The sequence below is a fragment of the Pieris brassicae genome, chromosome 3 (genome assembly GCF_905147105.1).
Source record: "Pieris brassicae chromosome 3, ilPieBrab1.1, whole genome shotgun sequence".
Lineage (NCBI taxonomy): Eukaryota > Metazoa > Arthropoda > Insecta > Lepidoptera > Pieridae > Pieris > Pieris brassicae.
The window spans coordinates 11,176,385-11,198,782 of NC_059667.1; the positions used below are offsets into that span (position 1 = coordinate 11,176,385).

At 34.8% G+C, this 22,398-nt stretch overlaps 3 protein-coding genes across 6 annotated transcripts in view; 1 reads left to right on the top strand and 2 right to left on the bottom strand.

Annotated features, from left to right (window-relative positions):
* Nucleotides 1-11,341, bottom strand: part of LOC123706723 (fibrillin-2-like) — a 44,728-nt gene extending 33,387 nt beyond the window's left edge. The window contains exon 1 of one of the 2 annotated variants that reach the window (XM_045656092.1): nt 11,285-11,341. Coding sequence is in view for 1 of the 2 variants with exons in the window: in XM_045656091.1 (XP_045512047.1) it covers nt 3,218-3,220 (3 nt within the window). In the remaining variant the exon portion in view is untranslated. Of the gene's footprint in view, nt 1-3,217; nt 3,354-11,284 lie in introns of those variants that run through there. The other variant, XM_045656091.1, reaches the window with a different exon arrangement.
* On the bottom strand, nt 11,285-14,768 carry LOC123706724 (snRNA-activating protein complex subunit 3). Of its 2 annotated transcripts, XM_045656095.1 has the most exons (7): nt 14,263-14,768; nt 13,977-14,190; nt 13,560-13,658; nt 13,147-13,299; nt 12,605-12,787; nt 12,196-12,518; nt 11,285-11,374 (listed from the first exon to the last, which is right to left on the bottom strand). In XM_045656095.1, exons 1-6 carry the CDS (start codon nt 14,610-14,612, stop codon nt 12,198-12,200), a joined length of 1,320 nt encoding a protein of 439 aa, XP_045512051.1. In that variant the 5' UTR covers nt 14,613-14,768; the 3' UTR covers nt 11,285-11,374; nt 12,196-12,197. The 2 variants fall into 2 exon arrangements, with proteins under 2 accessions (XP_045512051.1, XP_045512050.1); XM_045656094.1 differs by lacking the exon at nt 11,285-11,374 and having other exon boundaries at nt 11,766-12,518.
* A 2,067-nt stretch (nt 14,769-16,835) lies between these two features.
* On the top strand, nt 16,836-20,690 carry LOC123707191. Of its 2 annotated transcripts, XM_045657044.1 has the most exons (7): nt 16,836-17,041; nt 17,337-17,493; nt 18,244-18,361; nt 18,541-18,675; nt 19,217-19,433; nt 19,562-19,735; nt 20,029-20,690. In XM_045657044.1, the coding sequence occupies exons 1-6, from the start codon at nt 16,879-16,881 to the stop codon at nt 19,714-19,716; spliced, it is 945 nt and encodes a 314-aa protein (XP_045513000.1). In that variant the 5' UTR covers nt 16,836-16,878; the 3' UTR covers nt 19,717-19,735; nt 20,029-20,690. The 2 variants fall into 2 exon arrangements, with proteins under 2 accessions (XP_045513000.1, XP_045512999.1); XM_045657043.1 differs by lacking the exon at nt 20,029-20,690 and having other exon boundaries at nt 19,562-19,784.
* Nucleotides 20,691-22,398: the final 1,708 nt, after the last annotated feature.

Below are 22,398 nucleotides of genomic sequence, written 5' to 3' on the forward strand. Positions count from 1 at the left end.
TCACGAAACTACTCTTGAGATTTTTGAACAAATATTTGTACTAACAGGTATAACAAATTACCGACTTGACACTTTGAGTGTACACTCTATTTAAGCTGTTTATCACTGCAAAGTAGCTCTATCATGAATACGAGACAAAAAATTTACGCTCAAAAATTTGTTGTTGATATTTCGAGTTAAAGATTGGACTAAAAATAGATTTTAACACCGTACGTAAAATGTGCAAACAAGTACCTTACGGTTTCCAAAAATACAACTATTACAGAAGCAAGGATCAACTTAATCAACCGACGTTAAACTAAAAAATATTGAGAATGAGAAAACAAAGCCAGTACCTAGGCAGAGTTATGTAATATTTACATTTAAAATAAACTACAACTCATTTGAATAAACCAGTCTGGAACCAAACCATAAAAGATTTTTTCTCCAACGTGCGTCTTGTTCTATTTAAGAGAAGATATCCAACCAATTTCGGCCGTACATACAAACATACCAGTAAATAACGGTGCATTGCCCATACGATATTAGATATGATGTAAAGGCGATGATAGAAGCCATTGATAGCGAGTAGGAAGTGCAAGCGGTTGTGTTTCACTGATCAAAGGCCTACTTAGCGTGATTTGAGATGCACGCGAACCCGGCGCTATGCTACGGCAGAAACATATTGATGTTCCAAAAGCTTATAGGCCGCTTTGAGTACATTGAGCACTTCGTTGTTACATTGTTCTTTAATTTACAAGTGATACGATTTTCTAGCCCTATCTTTTGTATCTAAGGCAATCGTACAAGTTTTGAAAACGTCTGTTCATAAGGTGATTATTAAACATGTTTATCGATCGAAATGTGCACTTTAGCTTTTAATAATATAATTATGTATATGATTTATTAAAATGATATTACAAAGTAGTGTGTCTTATCCGCAGTAGGCTACCTCTCCTATACAAGCTCTCGTTAGTGGTTATGAAGTGTATTGTTTATTGATGTGTGGCGCCTCACCAAGTTCTCAGTTCGCAGCATCGCGGTAACAGCTGTATTTAAAACAACTCCTTTATTCCCTAATAATAATAAGTTCAATAAAAAAGTATTTTAATCCTACCATAAAATGGATTTAATTTTCTTTTTAAATATTGAAAAAATAGTTAATCGAAACGCAAATTGGATTTGAATTATAGTTATAATACAAACACACATGCACTTAAGCAAATAAAGCAGGAATGTGGCGGACGTAGGTAAAACAGCAGTTTCAAATGATGGTACAAACAGCGATAGCACAATTATCTTACTTGTTTGTCTAGTTATTAGATGCGCAGCCGCATCTCTAACTAGAACGGAAAGATAAAAAGGCAAGAAGAAAAGTAAATGAAAAATTAAATAACATTCGTTCTACATTTTCTGGACGGAGTTCATTCACCAATTAAAATTGTTACAACCTATGACCTACCTACTAGTAATAATAGTGCCATCAAAAGCAAAGCTCATAAATTGGTGTGTTACGAATAATATAAGAGAGCACAGATTATCATTTGTTGCTTGGTATAAGCAACAAATGATAATCTGTGCTCTGAAAAATTGAACCACAAATTACTGTTGTACACTATTACAACATTGAGCAATCGCTAACAATTTATAATAGACAAAATAACATGTTAACTTGTAATTCATAACGACTAACTTAATATGCTGAAAATTTCAGAGCACACGAGAATAAGCTCTGTCGCAAAGGGGTACATACCAATGTACGAGTGCGTACAAAGGAACGTACGTTCTTTAGGTTATAGCAGAGGTAATAAAATCATGCATACAATAGCAAATTATGTTTGAAAAGGTGTTAAGGGCCAATGACAACAACTTAATCGCAACAATACTAACAACTTACGCATTACAAAATAAAGGTGTGTTTTAATATAAGGGTGTGACTTCTTATATTTTATTATTACCGGGATCTACATGTCATTTGTATGAGGTTGCAAAACTAGAGTTTTACAAGTTTTGTAATTAACATGTGATAATGCCATGAATCATTTAGATAGAACATCACAATTATACAGGAAGCTGATAGAAAAATTAAATAATAATTATTACAGCATATGTCATATATGCTGTAATAATAATACAGATTAGCTATTAATAAAGATCAGTTTTTATAATGAGCATTCTTAACTTTATGTGATAAAATATTGTTAAATTTATATATGATAAATGTCCATTGTGAAGAGTTAGACGTAAAAGAGTTTTCTTTCGTGATTTCCTTTGGTTTGGTTAGAAAAGTCATGATCTATGACAATACTAATAACTTTTTTCAATGAAATCCTACAAAAGCTACAATTTAAAAAACGTGTAATTTCAAGAACTTTTCTTTATATTATTTTAACATCACTTTATCACATAAAGCTAAAAATGCTCATCATAAAAAATATGTTCTACATTAAAAGCTAACCTGTATCAGTGGTTGGTTAGATTTTAACCCATTTTTACAAATAAAATATATCCATTCCAAATACTTTTTATAACTTCGTGAATATAAATGAACCCGTCTATCCTCTTATTCTACTCTGAACAATGGATGTTTTGTTTTCTAAACAAATAAGTCTCTAAACTTACTGATTTTACGTTTGTCAAGTTTGGATAAAGGGTTGTTGTTTTAAGAAAATTGCCAGCAAATATTGTAAGAGCATTAAAAAACAGGAGTTACGACTACAATTTTGAACCCAAAGTGTTCTCATTAATTCTACAATATAAAGCTGCGAGATTCCCACACAATCAAATTTAGCGGACGCGACATGTGTGATTGCGCAAATCATTAGCCTTCTGCAGTTCCTCCCGATAAGATGCCCAGTCAAACATAACCCTGGCCCTATTTATTGAGGATGCTTAAAATATGGCCGAAAAATGTAAAGCACATAAATTAATTGCTGCTTTAATTCAATCTATGTTTTATTTATAGGCTAGTTTAAATATAAACTAGTTTGAATTTTGCAAAAGCTTTGGGAGATAACAACAAATAGTTTACTTGTCAAACACGGCTCGTGTCATAAGTTCAAACATTGCTTTTGTTTAATTTATTTCTAACTGAATAGATAATAATTATGTAACACATTTATCGCATCATTTCAATAATAAAAATATCTGTTTAAATTTTTAAACATAACTTGTAAAAAAATATAAAGTAATAGGATACCGCATCTAAGTCCAAAATTGAAAAATAAACACAATTTACCATGCCATACAGTAGTAATGTCGATCCAGGAATAAAACTCGTGCACGAAAAATGAGGGTAAACCGCGATTGGACGCGGAATGTACGCGAGACGAGCGTTTACGGCCGCGGCTCGCTCTCGACTGGCAGAAATTGCGAGCTTTATCAATGGAATGGACAAACAACGGCGCGCGCGCACGTATGCCTATCCACTTAGATCTTGTGCTTCCGTTGCGCTATTACAGTTTACCTCATGTTTGTTTATTCCGATCGATCTTCATGAGATTGATGCGTTTTCTTGTCTTGGTAAATATTATGTTGCTACATATACGTACTTACTTTACAAATAAATGGCCAAGAAGATTTGGCAATTTTTAAGCCTCAACCACACAATTATATTACCTATTTATATTGTATCTACACTTTCTAATGAAATATCCTCATGTCTAGTTAGGTTTTGAATTAAAAATATAATAATATAAATAATTGTTGCATATTAAATTCCATGTATTTTAACATAGTTATTCATTAAGTAAATACAGCAAATTTAAATAATAAATGCACATGTAGGTGTGTAAACGAAAGCGACCATGAAACGGCCTTAAACATTTTTACATATGTACCTATTGCGTCAATGTTTCAACTACATGTTTATATTTCGTCGTGCTCAACACTGAATATATGCCATAAAGTATAATATACAAATACTCTTCGTGCATAAATTATTTTACCATAACTTGTCCTATTTTGGCAAACTTAAGTTAACGTTAAAAGAGCCTTGCTACGCATAGCTACTACAGTCGGTAGATTTTAAACCACACTAGCCATAAACATATATTCTCCCTTTTTAATTAAAGTATGAGTAAAAATATTGAATATTAATAATATAAATAATTACTCTGACCTAAATTTAGATAATTGACGATTCGTCTCACAGACACCTGAACAACTGTCAATACATTTTTTGAATCGTTAATACGCATTTTATTGGGCCTTATTTAAATTTTTCAGAAACTATATTTTTTTAATTTAACTATGCTGTAAGCTCATGGTAACAGACTGGCAATACAAAATAAAGTGTAAATATAACTTTGAGAAATATTTTTATACCCGAAACACCAAAAAGAGAATACCAGCTTACAAAAATGGCTAACAAAAACAAAAAAAGCTATGTAAACATAATAACATTCCAAAAGAATTTTAATTACATACAATTCTCTGGTTTCGCAGCTCACGAAAAATTCGCACCTCAGGGATTACAAAGATAAGATTACAACTATTTGTTGCTATGTGAGGAATGTTTTGGCACCGTTTGGGCACGAGCATCGAACTCTATCTACGGTAAACAATTTTGTTTCATATTACCGGCTAAACAAACATTTTTTAAAAACTGTGGCTTCAGTAGGATTTCATTAAAAAGTTATTAGTATTGTCATCATTCAAGACTTGACCCTTTCTAACCAAAGATACCCCACGTTTAATACTATGTATCTAAAATTGTTTTGGCCGTGGCTATAAGGTAATCTTTTAACTTTCACACGCATGCGTATATATATATTTCATCCCATCGATATATTCAAGCAAATGTGTCGTTGATGTAATTATAAACACATTGTAAAAACTATTGTGAAATAGAGGAATCTTTTTGAATTCAAATTAATTCTATTTGTGGGTGATTCGCGGCGCGGGCGCTGTTCTGCAAACATTATCACACAGGCTGTTTGCGAGAGATATCTAATCTCTGTTTGCAGCCTCCTTCTAGCGCGACCCAATTAGTTTTACCTAGCTATCGTCTCTACACAGCACTAATTGTGTCTATTAAGATTTATTACTCTAAAACTACGAGTTTGACGTTTTATATGGCTAAATCTAGATCTTACTGATTATTATCTAGACATTACCATACTTTCATTATACTCATATGTTTTATCAATAAATAATAAACTTCCAAATATTACGTCCCGAGTGGGAATAGTTAAAACGCATCCAAGGTTTCAGATAAGCCAATCACCGTTACGACCCATTGATTCAGCGTACAATTGAGATATAAATCCAATTTGATTAATTATCCAGCATTTACATTACGTAACCTAACCTAAATTAACCACTATCTATGCCCATTACAGTAACTATCCGTTATTAACAAAACAATCAAGTACAACCCCTTTTTTATTAATGCTCTGACGCACGCACTGCTGTGCACAGGCAGTTCAAGACTGTTTGTAGTGAAATACCTACACGAGTATGAATAACATTGTCCAAAAATTATGACAATAATCATTATGTGGAAGATATAGAAATGAAATTGATTGGAAGTTGGGGACTCATAAAAACGCTGCCTTTAGACTACAAATAAGTATGGCGATATTATTATATGTTTATGACGTAGAACACATCTCTTTTTTTTAATAGAATAGCTATTATATTATTATTTATAGCTTCTATTCTAAAAAAACTTCTCATATAGACGAATACAGTAACAGCACGAGTTCTTTTCAGACTTAATTTCTCATGCATACTTTTGTACAGCAACAACAATAGACTTGCCAAACATATCCTCAGTTGTACTATTTAAAATCGTTGAACCTTTTCCTATTTGAGGTAAATGTAGATTTCCATATTAAGATTGTTTAGCTCAAGGCCGTGATGGTGCACTCTGTCTAGATGCAACGGAGAGCAAGAATAAATGATTGATCGTGCGACACATCTTGTCTATAGCCTGGTTTAATAATTTAAAGTAGGACACCTAGATAATAATATAAGTTTGCATTTGTATTCCAGTTGTCTTTTAATTTTTGAAAACAAAACATCTGCTCTGGCATAAATACTGTTACATAACTTTTCTTTTTTTTCAACTTTTAAATTAATTTAAATTTTCAATATTTTAAAAACTTCTTTCGATTTTGCGCCATTTCACATACATAGTGTTCATTATGAAAATACAATATGGAATGGGGTGTTAAAGAAAATAGAATTGCAGTGATCGCCTTGCACAAAGTGGGTATGGAGCCGTCGATCATATTCCAGCACTTCAAAAGCTTGGCAACAGCCGTATGTTCGTATATCGTACTATCAACAGATACAACAACACTTCGTCTGTCGAAGACCAGAAAAGATCGGGGTGCCCGCGTGCTGTTAGAACTACAAAGATGTTAATTCTAATTATTAACAATCGAGTATTATAAAACAAGACCTGAAGCTCGGTGATTATCGTCGATACACAGAACATGCCCTAAATCAATATTTACAATTAAATAGAGTGGATCGATCAAAACACCTTCTGTCGCGATACGCAGATGAAAAGCACAGAATCATCCTGTTTACCGATAAAAATTTCACGATTGAAGAACACTACAATAAGAAAAATGATAAAGTGTATGCTCACAGTTCTAAAGCAACCCAAGTGGTCGGAAAGGTACAACGTGGTCATCATCCTATGTTAGTAATGGTTTGGTGGGTGGGTTTCGTGTCTTATCAAGGAGTCACAAAACTGCAGTTTTGTGAAAAAGGAGTGAATGTTGTGAGACCTCTGAGCAATAGGCACTTTCTAAAAATACTCCGTGGACTTTCCAGCAGGATCCTGCACCTGGTTACAAGGCTCGAACTACCCAAGCCTGGCTTGAAACCAGCGTTTCGGAGTTTATAACAGCTGAAGACTGGCCCTTATCTAGCCCAGACCTCAAGCTACTAGACTGCAAATTATGATCAGTTTTAGAGGACATGGCCTGCTCTAAATGATACGGAGACATTCAAGTCTCTTAAAAAATCATTGGAGCAAGCAGTGGCGAAATTTCCCTAGAAAACAGTGCGTAAATCCATAGATTCGTGGCCAAACAGAATAAAGGCCTGTATAAAAGCCAAAGGTGGCCATTTCGAATAAAATATTATTTTATTTTTGCTGAGACTTTAATAAATATGTTGGTATAAATTTTAATAATATTAGATTACTTCATTTAAAAAATGTACTTTACTTTTAACTGAACTTATGGCTGGACTAGGTAGCTGTAGCTGATAGCTTAAATATTAGCTTTCTTCGCTAAGTAAAAAAAAGGTATAACGATATAGTATCAGTAAAACATTATCTCATCTTATATATATAATAACATAAGTCTTCAAGACATACAAAAATCTCAAATATTTGTCAGTACATACGTAACGTGTTCAGTTTTTAAATTAAATAATAACGATTTTTCAAAAAACATCAATTCACACCTAACCAAATGATTTCGCGTTCTCTGTAGTCCTAAAATTGCCAGTAATTATGTAATTGAAATAATCCCACCATGATATAATATTGACACAGCGCGAGCCGCGACTGTTATATATTCATTTTGTTTGCGATGAGATCACCAGTTCATTTGCTGTAACGCATCCTATATAATTTAATTAATCTGAATTCTCCTTTTTAAACAACGATGTTTGTTTCATTGGCGATGAAACAATTTTTTTGTGTTAACTTTATTCTACTCTACTATAATATTGGTCGTTGGGGAAAAAATCTAAACTTCGAAAGGTGTTTTGAAACTTATACATTAAACAAAGAGTAATTGAAGCTTTGCTTAAGGCCAAATGTTTATAGATCATTGACTCTAGGATACGTTTGCATTGTAAGCGAAATTGAATAGGAATTATAAATGTAATGTGTTGTTTTTCGCATTAACAGCCGAATTAGGTTACATTCCAAATACATGATTCTCTTATTTCCTTAGCACGTGTTTATCCACATTGGCTTCTTGTATATTCACTTACTTGTACTATACTGTACTGACATTCTTTATAACTATTAACCTCTACTTACTCAACATAAATCTCACGTAATATAGTTTTTAATCCGCTCAAAAATATTTGTTTATCTACTTCTTAACAATTATTACTATTTTTTAATATTATTTTATTTTTTTCTTCATTGCTTACACTGCTAACTTTTACTATTATTATTATTATTTGTTTCTACTTAGTATTAGATTCTTATTTGTTTTTTGCGCAAACTAGCTGCTGTGGTCTCTGGCAGAATGACCAGCGCTGTGGAACAACTCTGCTCCTCAGCATAATGTTGAGCCAGGGCCAATTACAAGCACACACGCATTACACAATTAAACCGTTTTCTTTAAAAAACATTGTTATCTCTGTATTATTATTCTTTTTTTATTTATTTTTTGATTATTGTGTTTTGTTAGTAATAAATGTTATGTCTATATCTAACCTAAGTATTTAAACAAGATGTCTCGGATGTCATGTCATGTCTATAAAACACTCTAAACGACGAGTTTTTAGTTGAAATTTTTATTTAAACAGCTCCAATTTCTTAATTTTCAGGCAGTTAAAAGCAAAAGAATTGGTGAAAAACGTGCATTTCTTATATCGGAGAAAAAACGTTAATACATTTTATTTAGCTTCAATCTTCCATCCCTAAGGAAATAGTTCAACGGACCTCTGCAACAACAGCAGTATTACTAATATAGAACACGAACGCTAACCCGGTCACATCACAATTTGAGGCTGTGCTGATTTCTCACGATGTTGAAACTGAAGATAACAGATAAAACTCAAAACCTTAGAGTTGTTTACAAGTTACGATGAAAGAATTTTATTGAGTAACTATATGTATCGCGACTGACAAGTTTTTGTTTTATACAACATGAGCAAACGGGCAGGAGGCTCAGCTGATGTTTAAGTGATACCGCTACATTCACACACTTACATTGCCAGAAGGCTTGCAAGTGCGATGCCGGCCGAATGAGTGCATTCTTTTCTTGAAGAACCCTAAGTCGAATTGGTTCGGGAATACCTTTAGTCGGCAGCTTGTTCCACGTATTGATAGCGCACGGCAAAATGATTTGAGTTACTGAATAGTAAATACGAGACGGTTTTTGAGAATAAACTTGTTATGTTCTATAACAGTGTAACGCGAATGCATCGCGTCAAAGCCCCGTCAGGGGACGCATATCACTTTACGCAATCAAAGGTTCGAATGAGGAAAGCAATTATCCACGTGCAGACACGTGCAGCGCAGGAAGCGCCCGCCCTCGCGGAAGACCACCTGCTTCATGTTATCTCAATTCCACAATTGACACTATTTCTGTCGGTTGCATATACATCGTTACTGATGCAATATTAATAAAACAAGAATCCTAATAACTTTATATTAATTTTCATGGAGACCATTCCCCGATTCGATTTAGCAACCTTGCTGTATTAATTTTTGCTATTATTATTATTTTCTATACAGAAATATATGAATACTCATACATAATTATGTATTTACGTTGTATATTCGCGGATGCGGACGGACCCTATGCGACTTTTTCAATTTAAAGAGTTCGTAAAGATATTTCGGGTATAGTCATTTTCAATTCCGTTATTGATGTAATAAGCTCTGAATTGTCTGTAATTTTTAACTGATGTATCGACTATGGAGTCTTTCCAGTCCAAATAAATTAAGTAAGATTACACCATTGTTTAAGGTAGTGAGTCTGATACGTCAAACTTCAGACCTGTTGGATGGCAATGATTCCAGCCTGATGAATTCATATTTAAAGGGAGTATTCAAAGAGTGCATGTCAATGGAGTCACCTCTCCGTGTTCGCAGGTGTCGATCGGCGTCCTCTAAGCCTCGATTCTCGGGCCTTTCTTATTTATGATTTACATAAACGACCTCCCATTCTTTGTCAACGGAGTTCATGAGATGGTATTGTCTGCTGATGACACTTCACTTCTATTTAAAGTGAATAGGAAAAACGTATTATTGGATAATGTAAACTATTCTATGTATCGTATAGTTAACTGGTTTAATGTAAACAACTTACTGCTTAATGAGAATAAAACAAAACGTATTAGATTTACAACTACCAGCGTAAAGTGAGATATTGGTAACCTGAAAGTTAAGGAACTAACTAAACTTTGATGACAAAACTGTTTTCTAGGCATAATAATCAATAGTGAACTCCAGTGAGACTCTTTCGAATAGGCTGAGCTCTGCAGCATATGCAGTAAAGAAAATCCGACATTTACTGATAAGGACACGGCTAAAATTATCTATAATAGCTACTTTCAGAGCGTTATGTCATACGGTATTCTACTGTGGGGTGCTGCTGCAGAGGGCTCAATTCATATTTGTGCTGCAGAAGCAGGCTGTTCGGGGTATTTATTGTGTTTCCTCAAGAGAGTCGGTACGGGAATAAGTTTATGAAATTAAATATTGTGACCCTATCTGGTCAATATACTCTTGAAGCGTTGTTTTATGTACACAAAAATATAAACGATTTTAAAACAAAGGTTGACTTTCACCAGTATAATACTAGGAACTAATTTAAGCGTAAACCAACCAAGCTCCAGAAAATAAATAACTCCTTGTATGGAAATTGTATTCGTTTTTACAAACAACTCCCAAGCGAAATTAGAGAATTATCACTACATAAATTCAAAGCTCGTTAAACGTTAATTTTATTAATCAATAAAGCTCTTTATACATATGACGATAAGTTAAATGATCCTAATCCTTAGGATTGATTTGCTCCAGTTCAAACAATTCTCTGCTCAACTCCAAACAAAGCGATTAAAAATAGTGGCGGACAGTTTCTTGTCAGTTAGCACTGCGCATTCTTATGTTCTCATGTCATTTTCACAAGCGTATAGAGCAAACATAAAATAAATACGCTATTTATGTTAAAAGCAAGATAGGGCATAAGGAAAAAAATACATCTATTCAATTTTTATTAAGTTTGATTGCGCCTTCGAGAAACAACAAAGCAAACACCGCGGATGTACGCTGTCTAAAATATTTTATAAACAATTTGAAATTAAAAAAGCCAGCCAATGTTTAAAATTTGTGTTTATGTTTTTATTTGTTGTAATCTGGGTGATGAAAATGTAAAACGGAACGCTCTCGCTCTCGGCTGTGATAGGTCAGATGGAAATATGGATAAGAAATGTCTGTAAATGGTCCAGGATCCTCCCACATAACAAATAATTAAACCCATCGTAGACTACATCAAAAAGTCATCAGTCCAAGAAGATTCGTATCACAATCTTGACCTGTATCGTCGAGTCTTTTGACCTAAATTGCTATAAACGCACATAAACGACTCACCCGAGCCTTATTCCGTGTGCCACAAGGCCGACTCCAAATAGGTTCTGGTCAGCTCGGCCCCTCCCAATGACTATTTCCAACGTCACCTCACTGTTAATAAAATAGGGATTTCGTTTATAATTCTATTAAGGGTCTCAACAATTTTAATGGTATCGTTACAAATAATATAAAGGAAGTCAATAATTGGAAATGGCGTTGTTGAGAATAATATGATAATCTATTAGTACTTGTATTTGACCCATCTCCAAATAAGGCGTCTTGTGCAAAAATTTGAGATAAATATATTAAAATCCGTCGCAACACTTTCGATATTGTACTAGAAATCGGAAGGTTCAATTCTCGTATCGAGCGAAGGAATCGATCTGCCATTCTTTTGAATAGAAGCGACGCGGACCTTTTCAAATAAATAGTAACAAATCAATTTTTAATTATATTCATTATTTTGAAGGCCTATCGCTGACGGAATTGAGAGGAAAAATAATTCGTGGAACACAAGTTATCGGTAATCACAGTTTATTTATTAAATCTAAACGTACACAGCTGGAAGGTATTTTAAATTTCCACTTAAAATACAATTTTGATGCACGAGGCCCACGGAACTTCCTCGGTGTGCAGTTTCGCCCGTACGCTCACTTTCTGCAGAGTGTCGAGCGTCAACGTTCTCGAAGGCAGCGGCTTCCATTACGTTGATGAGACACGGGCTTATTAGTTTTTTGGTGGAAAATTTAATTTCAACTAGACGTCTTACGACGGACCGGGGTCGCCGAAACGGGGCGCAAAGGTGGAACAGGCCTTCGCGATGTGTGGGCATACGGACGTACCCACACCTACGTCGTCGCTTAAATAGTTAATTAGGGCAGGTCGGTTTACGAGGAGGTAGGGAAAGTCTAAAGGAATGAAAGGAAGCTTACTATCAATGCCTGGGCTTCAAGACGCTCATCTCGTTCCCTTTGTATACGTAAGCCTTGAAGGGACACGCCTTCTTCCCGTCCTTGTACAGGTAGAGGCGGAAGCAAGTGTCGCAGAAGTACGTGGGGTCGAAGGGGACCATGTCGCAGTCCTTGACGACCCACTTGGTGCTGTGCTCCGAGCATATGCTGCAGTAGATGACCTGGCTCAGGCCCACCTGGCTCACGAACGGGTAAGACTGGCGTCGCAGAGGGTCGCGGGAGTGCCCCAGCCGCACCTCCGAGAAAGTGAACGGGTGTTCACAGTCACCCAGGTGCACGTAGACCTGACGGAGGTCACACAATCGTGAGTAAATGATAACTAAGAAATGATAGTTCAAAAATAACCGATGCATCAAATGAGGCAACATACATCGGGATGTCCGAGCCTGATCTTGATGTCTTCCAGCTTCACGTCCATGGAGTGAGAGGGAAAGGTGCCCATGTTCCGTGCGGCGGCCCACTCCCGCAACTCCAGAGTGATGTCGGAGCAGCCCTTGCGTTCGTCCACGTAGAACACGTTGTTGATAAACATGAAACTAGACGGAAATAGTTCCTGAAAGCGGATTTATTATAAATTTTTCTGAAATGTCATGCTAACGAGTGGTAATTACAAAAATTAACAGATCTACCTATTGGCTTTAGTGTTAAGGGCGCCACGCTTACAACTACGCTAACACTGCTTTGCCCTTTTGGCTATGTTTCATACATATGCATACAAGATATTCAATTTCAGAGGACCTGCACTGTACCAAGAAAAATATTGGACTAATGCAGTTCTGTTTCAAAGAAATGGAGCATGGACTTTGTACTTGGTATTAGAATTATGCCGAGTGAAAAAACAGGTTTTGGGAAACCTCACACAACGGGTCCGCTTCTATTTGGTTTGTTATGGAGGCACAGTTAATGCAATACCTTAGCTGAGGTCGAGGGTATGTCATCTGGGTTCTCTGAGACATCGATGCCTGTAGAGACGTCATTGAGACAGTAAATGTGATCTCTCAGAGCCCAAAGGGGCTGTTGACCCAGCATCATGATTTCTGTCATTAAAAGCGAATGACGGACAGTCTGAAATCAATAAGAGACATATTTTAAATCTGAAACATATTATATAGAGGCATTTTAACTCTATTTTATTCAATATTATAAGCTTGTCCAGAATATGTATAGCCCCTTTGAGTCTTAGTGTTTACAACTTGTTGGAATAATAGATAAGGGGCCATAAGGATGCTAATGGCAATACCTCGGGTCAAAAATAATTTTTTCAAGGCTATCTATACAAGATATTATAAATTTTATGCAAAGATTAGATTCATGTTTAAACCAACAGTTTTTGCAGAATATGAATAGGGGAATGGCCGATATATTCTAACTCTGTAGATGAGATCTTTCCCTGGTTGCAGCAACTCATTGTCAGGTTCATCAGCCTGAAAAAAGAAGACCAAGACTTACACAGTTATAATGTTTCATAGAATGATGTTAACTACATAATATATATATAATAATAATAGATTTTTATTTCTAACAATGGCATTAATTTTAAATAAAACTATGTATGATTGACTGTTTTGTCCAAATACACAGATATGGCTGTGGCTCCAAAACCACTCAAATTTATATGAGCCAATGGATTGCATTATTATATTCCAATAATATTATTGGAATATTTTATATAAAAATGCTTTAAGTTTTTATTTTATTATTAGAGTGTTTAGAAAGTGTCAGTTTTCTAACCAATTACTTACATCTTCAGGTGGTGGTATAAGGCATACTGTTCTATATTTTAACTTTCGGGAATAGCAATTCTTTTTATCAATTTCTTTTCGGAACATTAAATTCTTGCAGAAATGTAGACAACTGGAAGCTTGAGGATTATAGCAACTGTTCATAGCGGAAGACTTGCTAGTAGGTAGTGACATTGACATCTTTAATTCATGACCAGTTTCCAAATGTTTAGGGCTAAATAAAATAATTATTAATAACTTTAATTGATTGAGGAATAATACTACTTATTTTTAATTTACGACTTACTCGCAAAATTCGACAAGTTTATCATATTCCTCATCGTCTATGTTACCGACAAATGAAACAATTTGCTGTTCCAATTCCAACTCAATGTCCCCCCTAGACGTAGACTGCGTACATATTGGTAAATGCTGAAAGATCTTTGGTAAGTTTTTTGTTATCAACGACTTTGTCACACTACTACTGGTGACATTACGCCAGTGGGGCCCTTCGTCTTTTGCATATAAGTTTCTGATTTTTGCTTCTTGGTTTTCACAGAAGTCTGGCTTTAAAAACTTATTTAAGTTATGCTGTATGCTCTCTTGATCCCGTTTTAATGTTTTCTCGGATTTATCGTCGTGTGGCATTGAGGCCATAATTTAAAGATATTATATTTAATCACAATTCAACTCTACTAAACTATAATAACAGAAAATCCAATTGAAAATACATCAGCTATAACAATTAATCATTTAAATTCACTACTAATCAAAGAGTATATTAATAAACCCAGGTTAACCCATACTAACTATTTAAAATTATGTTTACATATTTTAGACAAGTTTTTTTTTTGAGTTTATGGCATGGCGTCTAGACCTTTAGACCATTTTAGACAAGTTTTCGTAACAAGAAAACAGACTAAATTAAATTATTAAATGTGCCACAGAGCCAGAGAGTGAAACCGTGCTATTTCACAGACATTGACGTAACCCGTAACCCCATCTGGAATAAACATTTTTTTCATAAAAAATACTTACTGTCCTAAGTCACTACGATAATGTTTCAAATATGATGAAGTATATAATATTAAATACATGAGATAGACCATACGCTAATGTGAACTCACTCTGTGAACATAATATAAAGATGTCTTTGGCAAGGGGACCAGGGGGCTTAGTCAAGGTTGGCAGGTCGTAGGCCAACTGTAAACGTCTGCTTGTTTCTAATTTATCGTTACCCACCGTCCCTAGGAAAGTAATGTTTCATACGGAGCCCAAACAGACAAGTTACGTACGGAGTACGTTACTAACATACTCCTAACCAAAGCTGGTACAACTAGCATGAGATTACCTTGCTAGTAAACGTCCTGACCTTCGAAGCACAAATCCCACTACAGATCGTCTGCACAACGAAGGTGTCTAGCATGACTTAGTACATCTAGTAAATCTAGTGTAGTAAGGTTTCGACTCCCTTCGAATTCTACATGCTGCTGTCGATATTTTATATAACTAGCGAAAATAAGTTTTCACGTGACTCACAACGACTCTTGTGATTTTCCAGCAATCTGTGAATTAATAGTTATCCAGACATAGGTTATATAAATAGGCAAGACTCTCAGCAGGTACAGCAGATCGGCAATCCCTCATAATATATGCTAATATCCCGCATAATACATAATAATTAAACTTCAATTATGAATAAAATAGAGCTGTCAAAAGACAAATGTTACTTTATACACAAACTTAATTCTGCTATGAAATATAATGATGCCACGATTATATTTAATAACATGAAGTTAACTTTGTACAGATCGCTATGCAAAATGCATTTTAATCATCTTTAAAAACAGGCGGTTGACAATTGCGGTTGGCTGGTAGGGGCTTGTAAGCAAACTATAAAAAAATTAACGTAAAATTATTGCTGATTCTTATTCAAAGAAAAACATTATGATTATGACTATTTTTTAATATAAAATAGGGGGCAAACAGGCAGGAGGCTCACTTGATGTTAAGTGATACCGCCGCCCATGGACACTCTCAATGCCAGAGGGCTCGCAAATGCGTTGGCGGCCTTTTAAGAATTGTCAGGAAACTGTCAGGAAAGTCATTTCCCGCGCCCTAATCGAATTCATACGCGATACCTGTACGTTAGATATACGTACCTGCGACTACCAGTGAACCAAATATAAGGATTATATCTTAATTCCTACTTCACACTACTTCCTACGTCACATTAAAATATCAATTAATTATAGTCGTAGTGAACTAAATTACTCTGAATAGATGTTTAAATTTATCGAAGTATATTAACTTAAATTGTATTTGTAGTCTTTAAAAAGGGTTAAAACGAAAGTTTCCACCGGCACTAATTAACAGAATTCTTTCGTAAAACAACAAATAAAAAAAACATAAATAATAGCATGTATTCGAGTACTACATAGTCAAGATTACATTTATTTAATGTCATTATGGTTAACATTACACACGAGTACACGATCTCCGTCAAAATGAGGGCTACCTCCAACTTGTCTCTTGTCTTTTTTCAAACCTTCCCCGCTACCCCTTTTATTCTATATTTCCAGGTTTCTAGTGAGCGTCCTCTTTTTTTCTTCTCAGTGGGCCATTCCAAGTAAGGTATTTTTGACCAAATGCGGGCAACGGTCCAATTCCAGACATGGTGGACATATTGGACATGTAACCTGATACATAAACTCGTACCTAAAAAATTTATTCAAGAGCTCTAAACACTTTAATAGTTTTCTATTTTTTTATTGTTCTAACGTTGAAAATTCTTATAAATGAGAATTATCTAGATGATTTAGTCCTCAATTACTTGTAAATTACTTATTCTAAGACATTATACATTCAGTAATAGAGAACGCATGGAATACCACGTATAACTTATTTACTACTAAAAATAAGAATGGAATTTATTCCTCAAGATAAACTTCTAAAAGTTAAGGCAGACACTCTGAAAGTCATCCGTGACGAGATCAACCTGGGTAAACCAGGAGAGATGAAGTCGGCTGTCAAGATCCTTAAGGAGTGGGTACAGCAACAACCTTATTTTAAAAAGAAGGACTTTGGTAAATAGATCTTTAATATTTTGTATAATTTAAAACAGTTACATATTTTTCAAATTCAGTTTCGTTTTTATTTAAGTTATGTATTTACGTTTACCTAATGTACCGAATATCTACATATAAGTATAACGAATAAAAGTGTAACATTTTATAGGATAAAGGTCGTTAGTTAGCCTTTAAAACTATAGATAGACAACAACAAAAAAATTGTCAACGTTAGCATAGAAATTAGGCAATTTAGATATGCATAACTATTTTGAGACATAACTCATCTTAGGTCAGTTTTAATTTGTTATAGATGAGCATTTTCTAGAAACAGCCATTATCTCGGGAAAAGGATCCATTGAACGAGCAAAGAAACAGATAGATAGAGTGTGTACATTGAAGTCATTATGGCCACAATTTTTTGGAGTTCGTGATATCAGAAAAGAGTTTGCAGATATATTTTCAATCGGGTAAGCATTCTCGTGTTTTGTTTCTTAAATCTATTATATAAAACCGGAGTGAGGATGCTATTAAATGTTATATAATTTTAGTTTTATAATATATATGGATATTTGAAGGTTGATTAAAACCTGCGCAACGTACAGCCGGTGTATCGTCAGTGTCCCGTCTCAAGACCCTTAATCACTTAATCTAGGCATTAGTCGTGTCCTATGGTGTAGTGCTATGTAGGAATACTGAATTTCCAAACACTTTATTGGTTATGGTTGGTGTTAATGACAGCCTGTTTATGAATGGTGATATCTATAGATGCATTTAAGTAATTGTTCAATTAATTTCGTAATACTTTTCCTTTAGCGTCCATAACTATCGGTATGATACTCAATTGGGTATTCCTTAAACGAGTAAGTTCTATTTTAAGTGGATGATATTTGCTAAGTTTTTCTATTTTTTAGGTCCTATGTTATAGTTGTTTCGAACTGTAATATCTATTAGAAAAAATTGGTGTTGTTATTTATTTTATCAATGTTGATTAAATCTGGTCTATTGCATGTGATAGTAACGTTAGTTGTACTGGTATTTCCGATAAAATATTAGCTGTCTATGTTTATTTTATTCGTGGTTGGGTGAGACTTTTCTTCCGCCATAGATTATTTACTTATATTTTATGTTGCCGTTTGGAGCACCAATATACGTATAATACTAAAATATGTATATAATTTATATGAATACAATGGTTTATAATTATAACATTATTTTAGACATTTCGGCGTACTGCCGGAAGTAAATGAAAATAACCACAGAGTATTTGTCGCTCAAGTGAATGGAAACATTTTACATTCATCACAATTATTCAATTATTATAGATATGCAATATGTGTAAGTATTACTTCTTTGTCTTTTGATATTATTTTATGCCATTTTAATTTATTGATCAAAATGTTCACAAAATTTTAAAAACAATCTTTTCGACACTATATTTCTAGAATAAATAAATATGTCATATAGATACTTAACAACGCCAGTTTATACATAGGTATATACTATGTTAATTTCAGATTGGGGAGTACATGAAAACGCACGATTACTATGTCAGCTATCATTACATCGTGGATCTAAGACAGACCGATATGACGGCATTCTTGGCTGCCTGTAACCCCATTGAGATGAAACAAGCACTAACAATATTAATAGTAAGTTTTATAACAGGCTCTTAATAATTGGGTAACGTGTCCTCAGGACATTTTGCACATTTAACATCCTGTGGTATAAAAAGTACTTAGAAATTAACAAGCTTATTTTCTTATTACCTACTATCAGTATAAACTATTAAGTAAACCCTTTGTGTAAATTAGAGAGTCAATAACACAACTATACCATACTTCTTTGATAAGCTCAATAATTAGTCAAAAATTGGCCCAAAGCCGGCCAATTGTTGTCCTCTATAGTTATATCGTGAACCGACGTAAAGGATTCTCCAACATTCGTCCCCTGATTAGACAGCATCACAGTGAACAGAAATGATGAGAATGAGATTTTTGATCAAATAATAATTAGCATAATAAACGCAATGAGAATTACAGACAACGATGAATAATTTGCGAGCAAGCTCACCACGCGCAGCATCAATAGCTTTAATAATTTTAACGTGACAATATCGCTAACTTAATACTGATATCAGTATTTAAGCTAACAGTTACTGGTGTAATTATTCCATTAATTAACTGGTTTCAGGAATGTTACGGAATCCGATTTAAAGGGCTGCATTTCATTACCAACTCAAAACACCTTATAGATATGTTAATCACAATATTAAAACAAATATTGAAGCCGAAGATAATTCAGCGCCTACACCACCACGCTACTTGCGACGGCTTGGCAAATTTAATCGGGAAGGACTATTTGCCCGTGGAACTGGGCGGGACGGCGGCCTCGATGCAGGATGTACATGGTATGGTGGCATGTTTGCTTAATTTGACTGACGTATTTACTTACTCTGTACTTTATTACCGGGACTTACAGATTAACGTTAAAGCATAAAACATGATTGCGCAGTGACTTTAAATAAACTTGTTTCAGATAAATGGGTGGAGGTTCTGTCTTCGAAGGAGAACATGGAGTATTTGCGTGCAATGGACGATGTTGGTACTAACGAAGCACTCAGACCCGGTGTTCAGTTTAACGATGAATATGCAGGTGTCACTGGCACTTTCAGATTTTTAAGCGTTGATTGATTTTGTCAATTATTCTGACGCGCTTTTTACTTTAATGTGGTGACAAATTAAACATAAGTAACAATTTCTACATTATTTCTATACAAATACGTAATGATATTCTTAAATTTTTTTTTAGAAAATGTAGCGTAGTCCAGCTTACCTTCTGCCATAGGCCTCCTCTAATAATTTCCAACGTCTTCTGCCACGTGCTCTTCTCCAGTGTTGGCTTTTCCAGCAGTCAATTTAACGTAGGAGACGTATAATTTATAGCTTTCCATAAATCTGGATAACTAAGTTAGGATCTAATACTAACTAGATATCTATTACAAAAATTGTACATTTGTGCAGTGTTAATCTTAGCAGTACTAAACTTCTGTTTTGCATACAGGACGTAAATAATTACTAAGAGTGATTATTATGGCACTTGACCTCGGGCTCAAAGAGATAAAAATGTAATTAATTGTAAGGTATAAGACATAAATATAGTAATGTTTTATAAAGCCGTGTAAAGAATTAAGGTCAAGGATCAAGAGCAATTATTTCTATTTTGTAATCATATTAGATATTCTTGATTTATTATATGGTTTGTATTGCTGGTTGGTTTTGGGTAAGCTGTTTCGAGAAGAGACTGTGACGTTTAAGGTATTCGAGTTTCATTCCCGATCACAGCCTAAATATAAATAAAGTTTGCTATTCACATGGGTGCCGGGTATAAGCTGACATAGTTATTGAGTACACCACCTAGAGCACTTTAGCCGAGCCTTAGTAGAGATTCAAAATGCCGTTGTATAATTGTATAATTATGGCTTCCTTTTCAAATTCTTTAAATTTAGAACTACAGCCGCCAGTTAGGCCAGGTTCTTTAAAACTTTTATAAATACTATGTTTTTAAAATGGCATATCTTCTTCTTAAATAATTAATTGAAACATTTGGGTTATTTCACACTGTTTTCTAAATATTCTATGCTATTATTAAATTGACATAGAAAGAGAAACACTTATGAAAATAAAATATAATAATAAAAAATATATATATAGCTCGGTAGTTATAGATAGTTATTTCAATTTTCTAATATCCTATTTAATTTACAACAAAATAAATACGATATTAGCTCGATTAATACTTATTACATGCAAATAAAGTTAAGGTATTATTATTAAATTTATCTCCGACCACGTATTTTTTCACGTACTTTGTCCCTTGAAATAGCTTTACTGCATTATTTACTAAAAAGTATACGTAGTGAAAACAGTGAATGTCACTATGGTTAAATATATGTTTTTATTATTTAGTTAAACAAGCATATAAAGCTCAAAACTCAGTTATTTGAAGTTTTAAGGCTGAGTAAGCTGACATTACTTTCTATTGTAATTTCCATGAGACGGCTGACGGTATAGAGAAATGCGCTAAAATCTGCCAGAGCGTAGGTACTTATCTCGGACACACGGCCAAGTTGCTTAGTTAGTTAGCTACTTAGCTAAGTTAATACCTTTGGCGAAATCTTAGCCTATTAGGAGGGACGAGCTGTTTTTAGTGGATAGGGCCACACTACATCTATGCAAAGGGCTCTGAAACAGCGTCTAGGGTTACAGTCCTTAGAGCATAGGCTGCTTGTAGCTTATTTATCTCAAAAAAAATATTACAATGAGGTAACATTTTGTCCATAAAAATTGAGGTAGGTATCTGCATGATGAACCTTACCATAACCTAACCATACATTCATTATGAACCACAAAACCTTATTTTATGATAACTATAAAAATTTAACAAACAACAAACAATTTTAAGGACAAAAATGTTGTGAAGTATCGTAATCATAACAATATAACAGAAGAATATGAAAGAATAATTAGAAAGTCCAATAAACATATCGACATTACAATCAAGTTAATATGTTGAATAACAAAAAAGGAATTTCTACAATTCTCACAACTTTTGCGGTATTGCCAGAGGTTAATGAGCAGAACCACAGAGTGTCAAACAGAAATCATAAATTTATGACAATTCTTTATAAGTATGAAACGCCCGAGGACCGTCAACCGGCTAAATTACACGGTTTATTGATGGATTTTTTTACTTAGTTTTTTTAGTTACTTAACCTCCGGCGTCGGGACGTGACGACCCCATCGCCCACTGGTGAAGATGCACACACACACAGAGATTACCCCACACGTTCCCGCTGTGGATAATCCCCCTCTGAGCGTCCATCATCGGAACAATCAGTATTCCGTGGTGGATGCACAGGCTGCCCTTCGTATTCTGGGGTGGGCAAAAACTGCGCAAAAAACTTAGGTTTCGATCTCGGGGCAAACGGAAGAATTTACTGAAGGCATTCCACGCTCTCAGTGGACTTTACCAATGTTAGGGGGCTCAATTTTAATTTTAACGTGGTTCACTTTCACCTCGAAGCTGCGAAGCCGGCCTTATTCTTCCTTACTGAGACTCAGATATCCCCACGGCTGATACGTCCTACCTCTCCTACCCGGGGTACAAATTGGAACATTCATTTGTGCCGCGGGCGGGAGTTTGCGTGTACGTCAGAGGGGATATCTGTTCTTGTCGCCTCGGGACGCTTGAAGGAAGGGACCTATCTAGCCTCTGGCTGCGTGTAGACTGCGATGACCATCCGAGATTCTACGCATGCCTGCATAAGTCCCATAGCGGAAATACCGAAACTGACCGACTCATTGAGCACATCC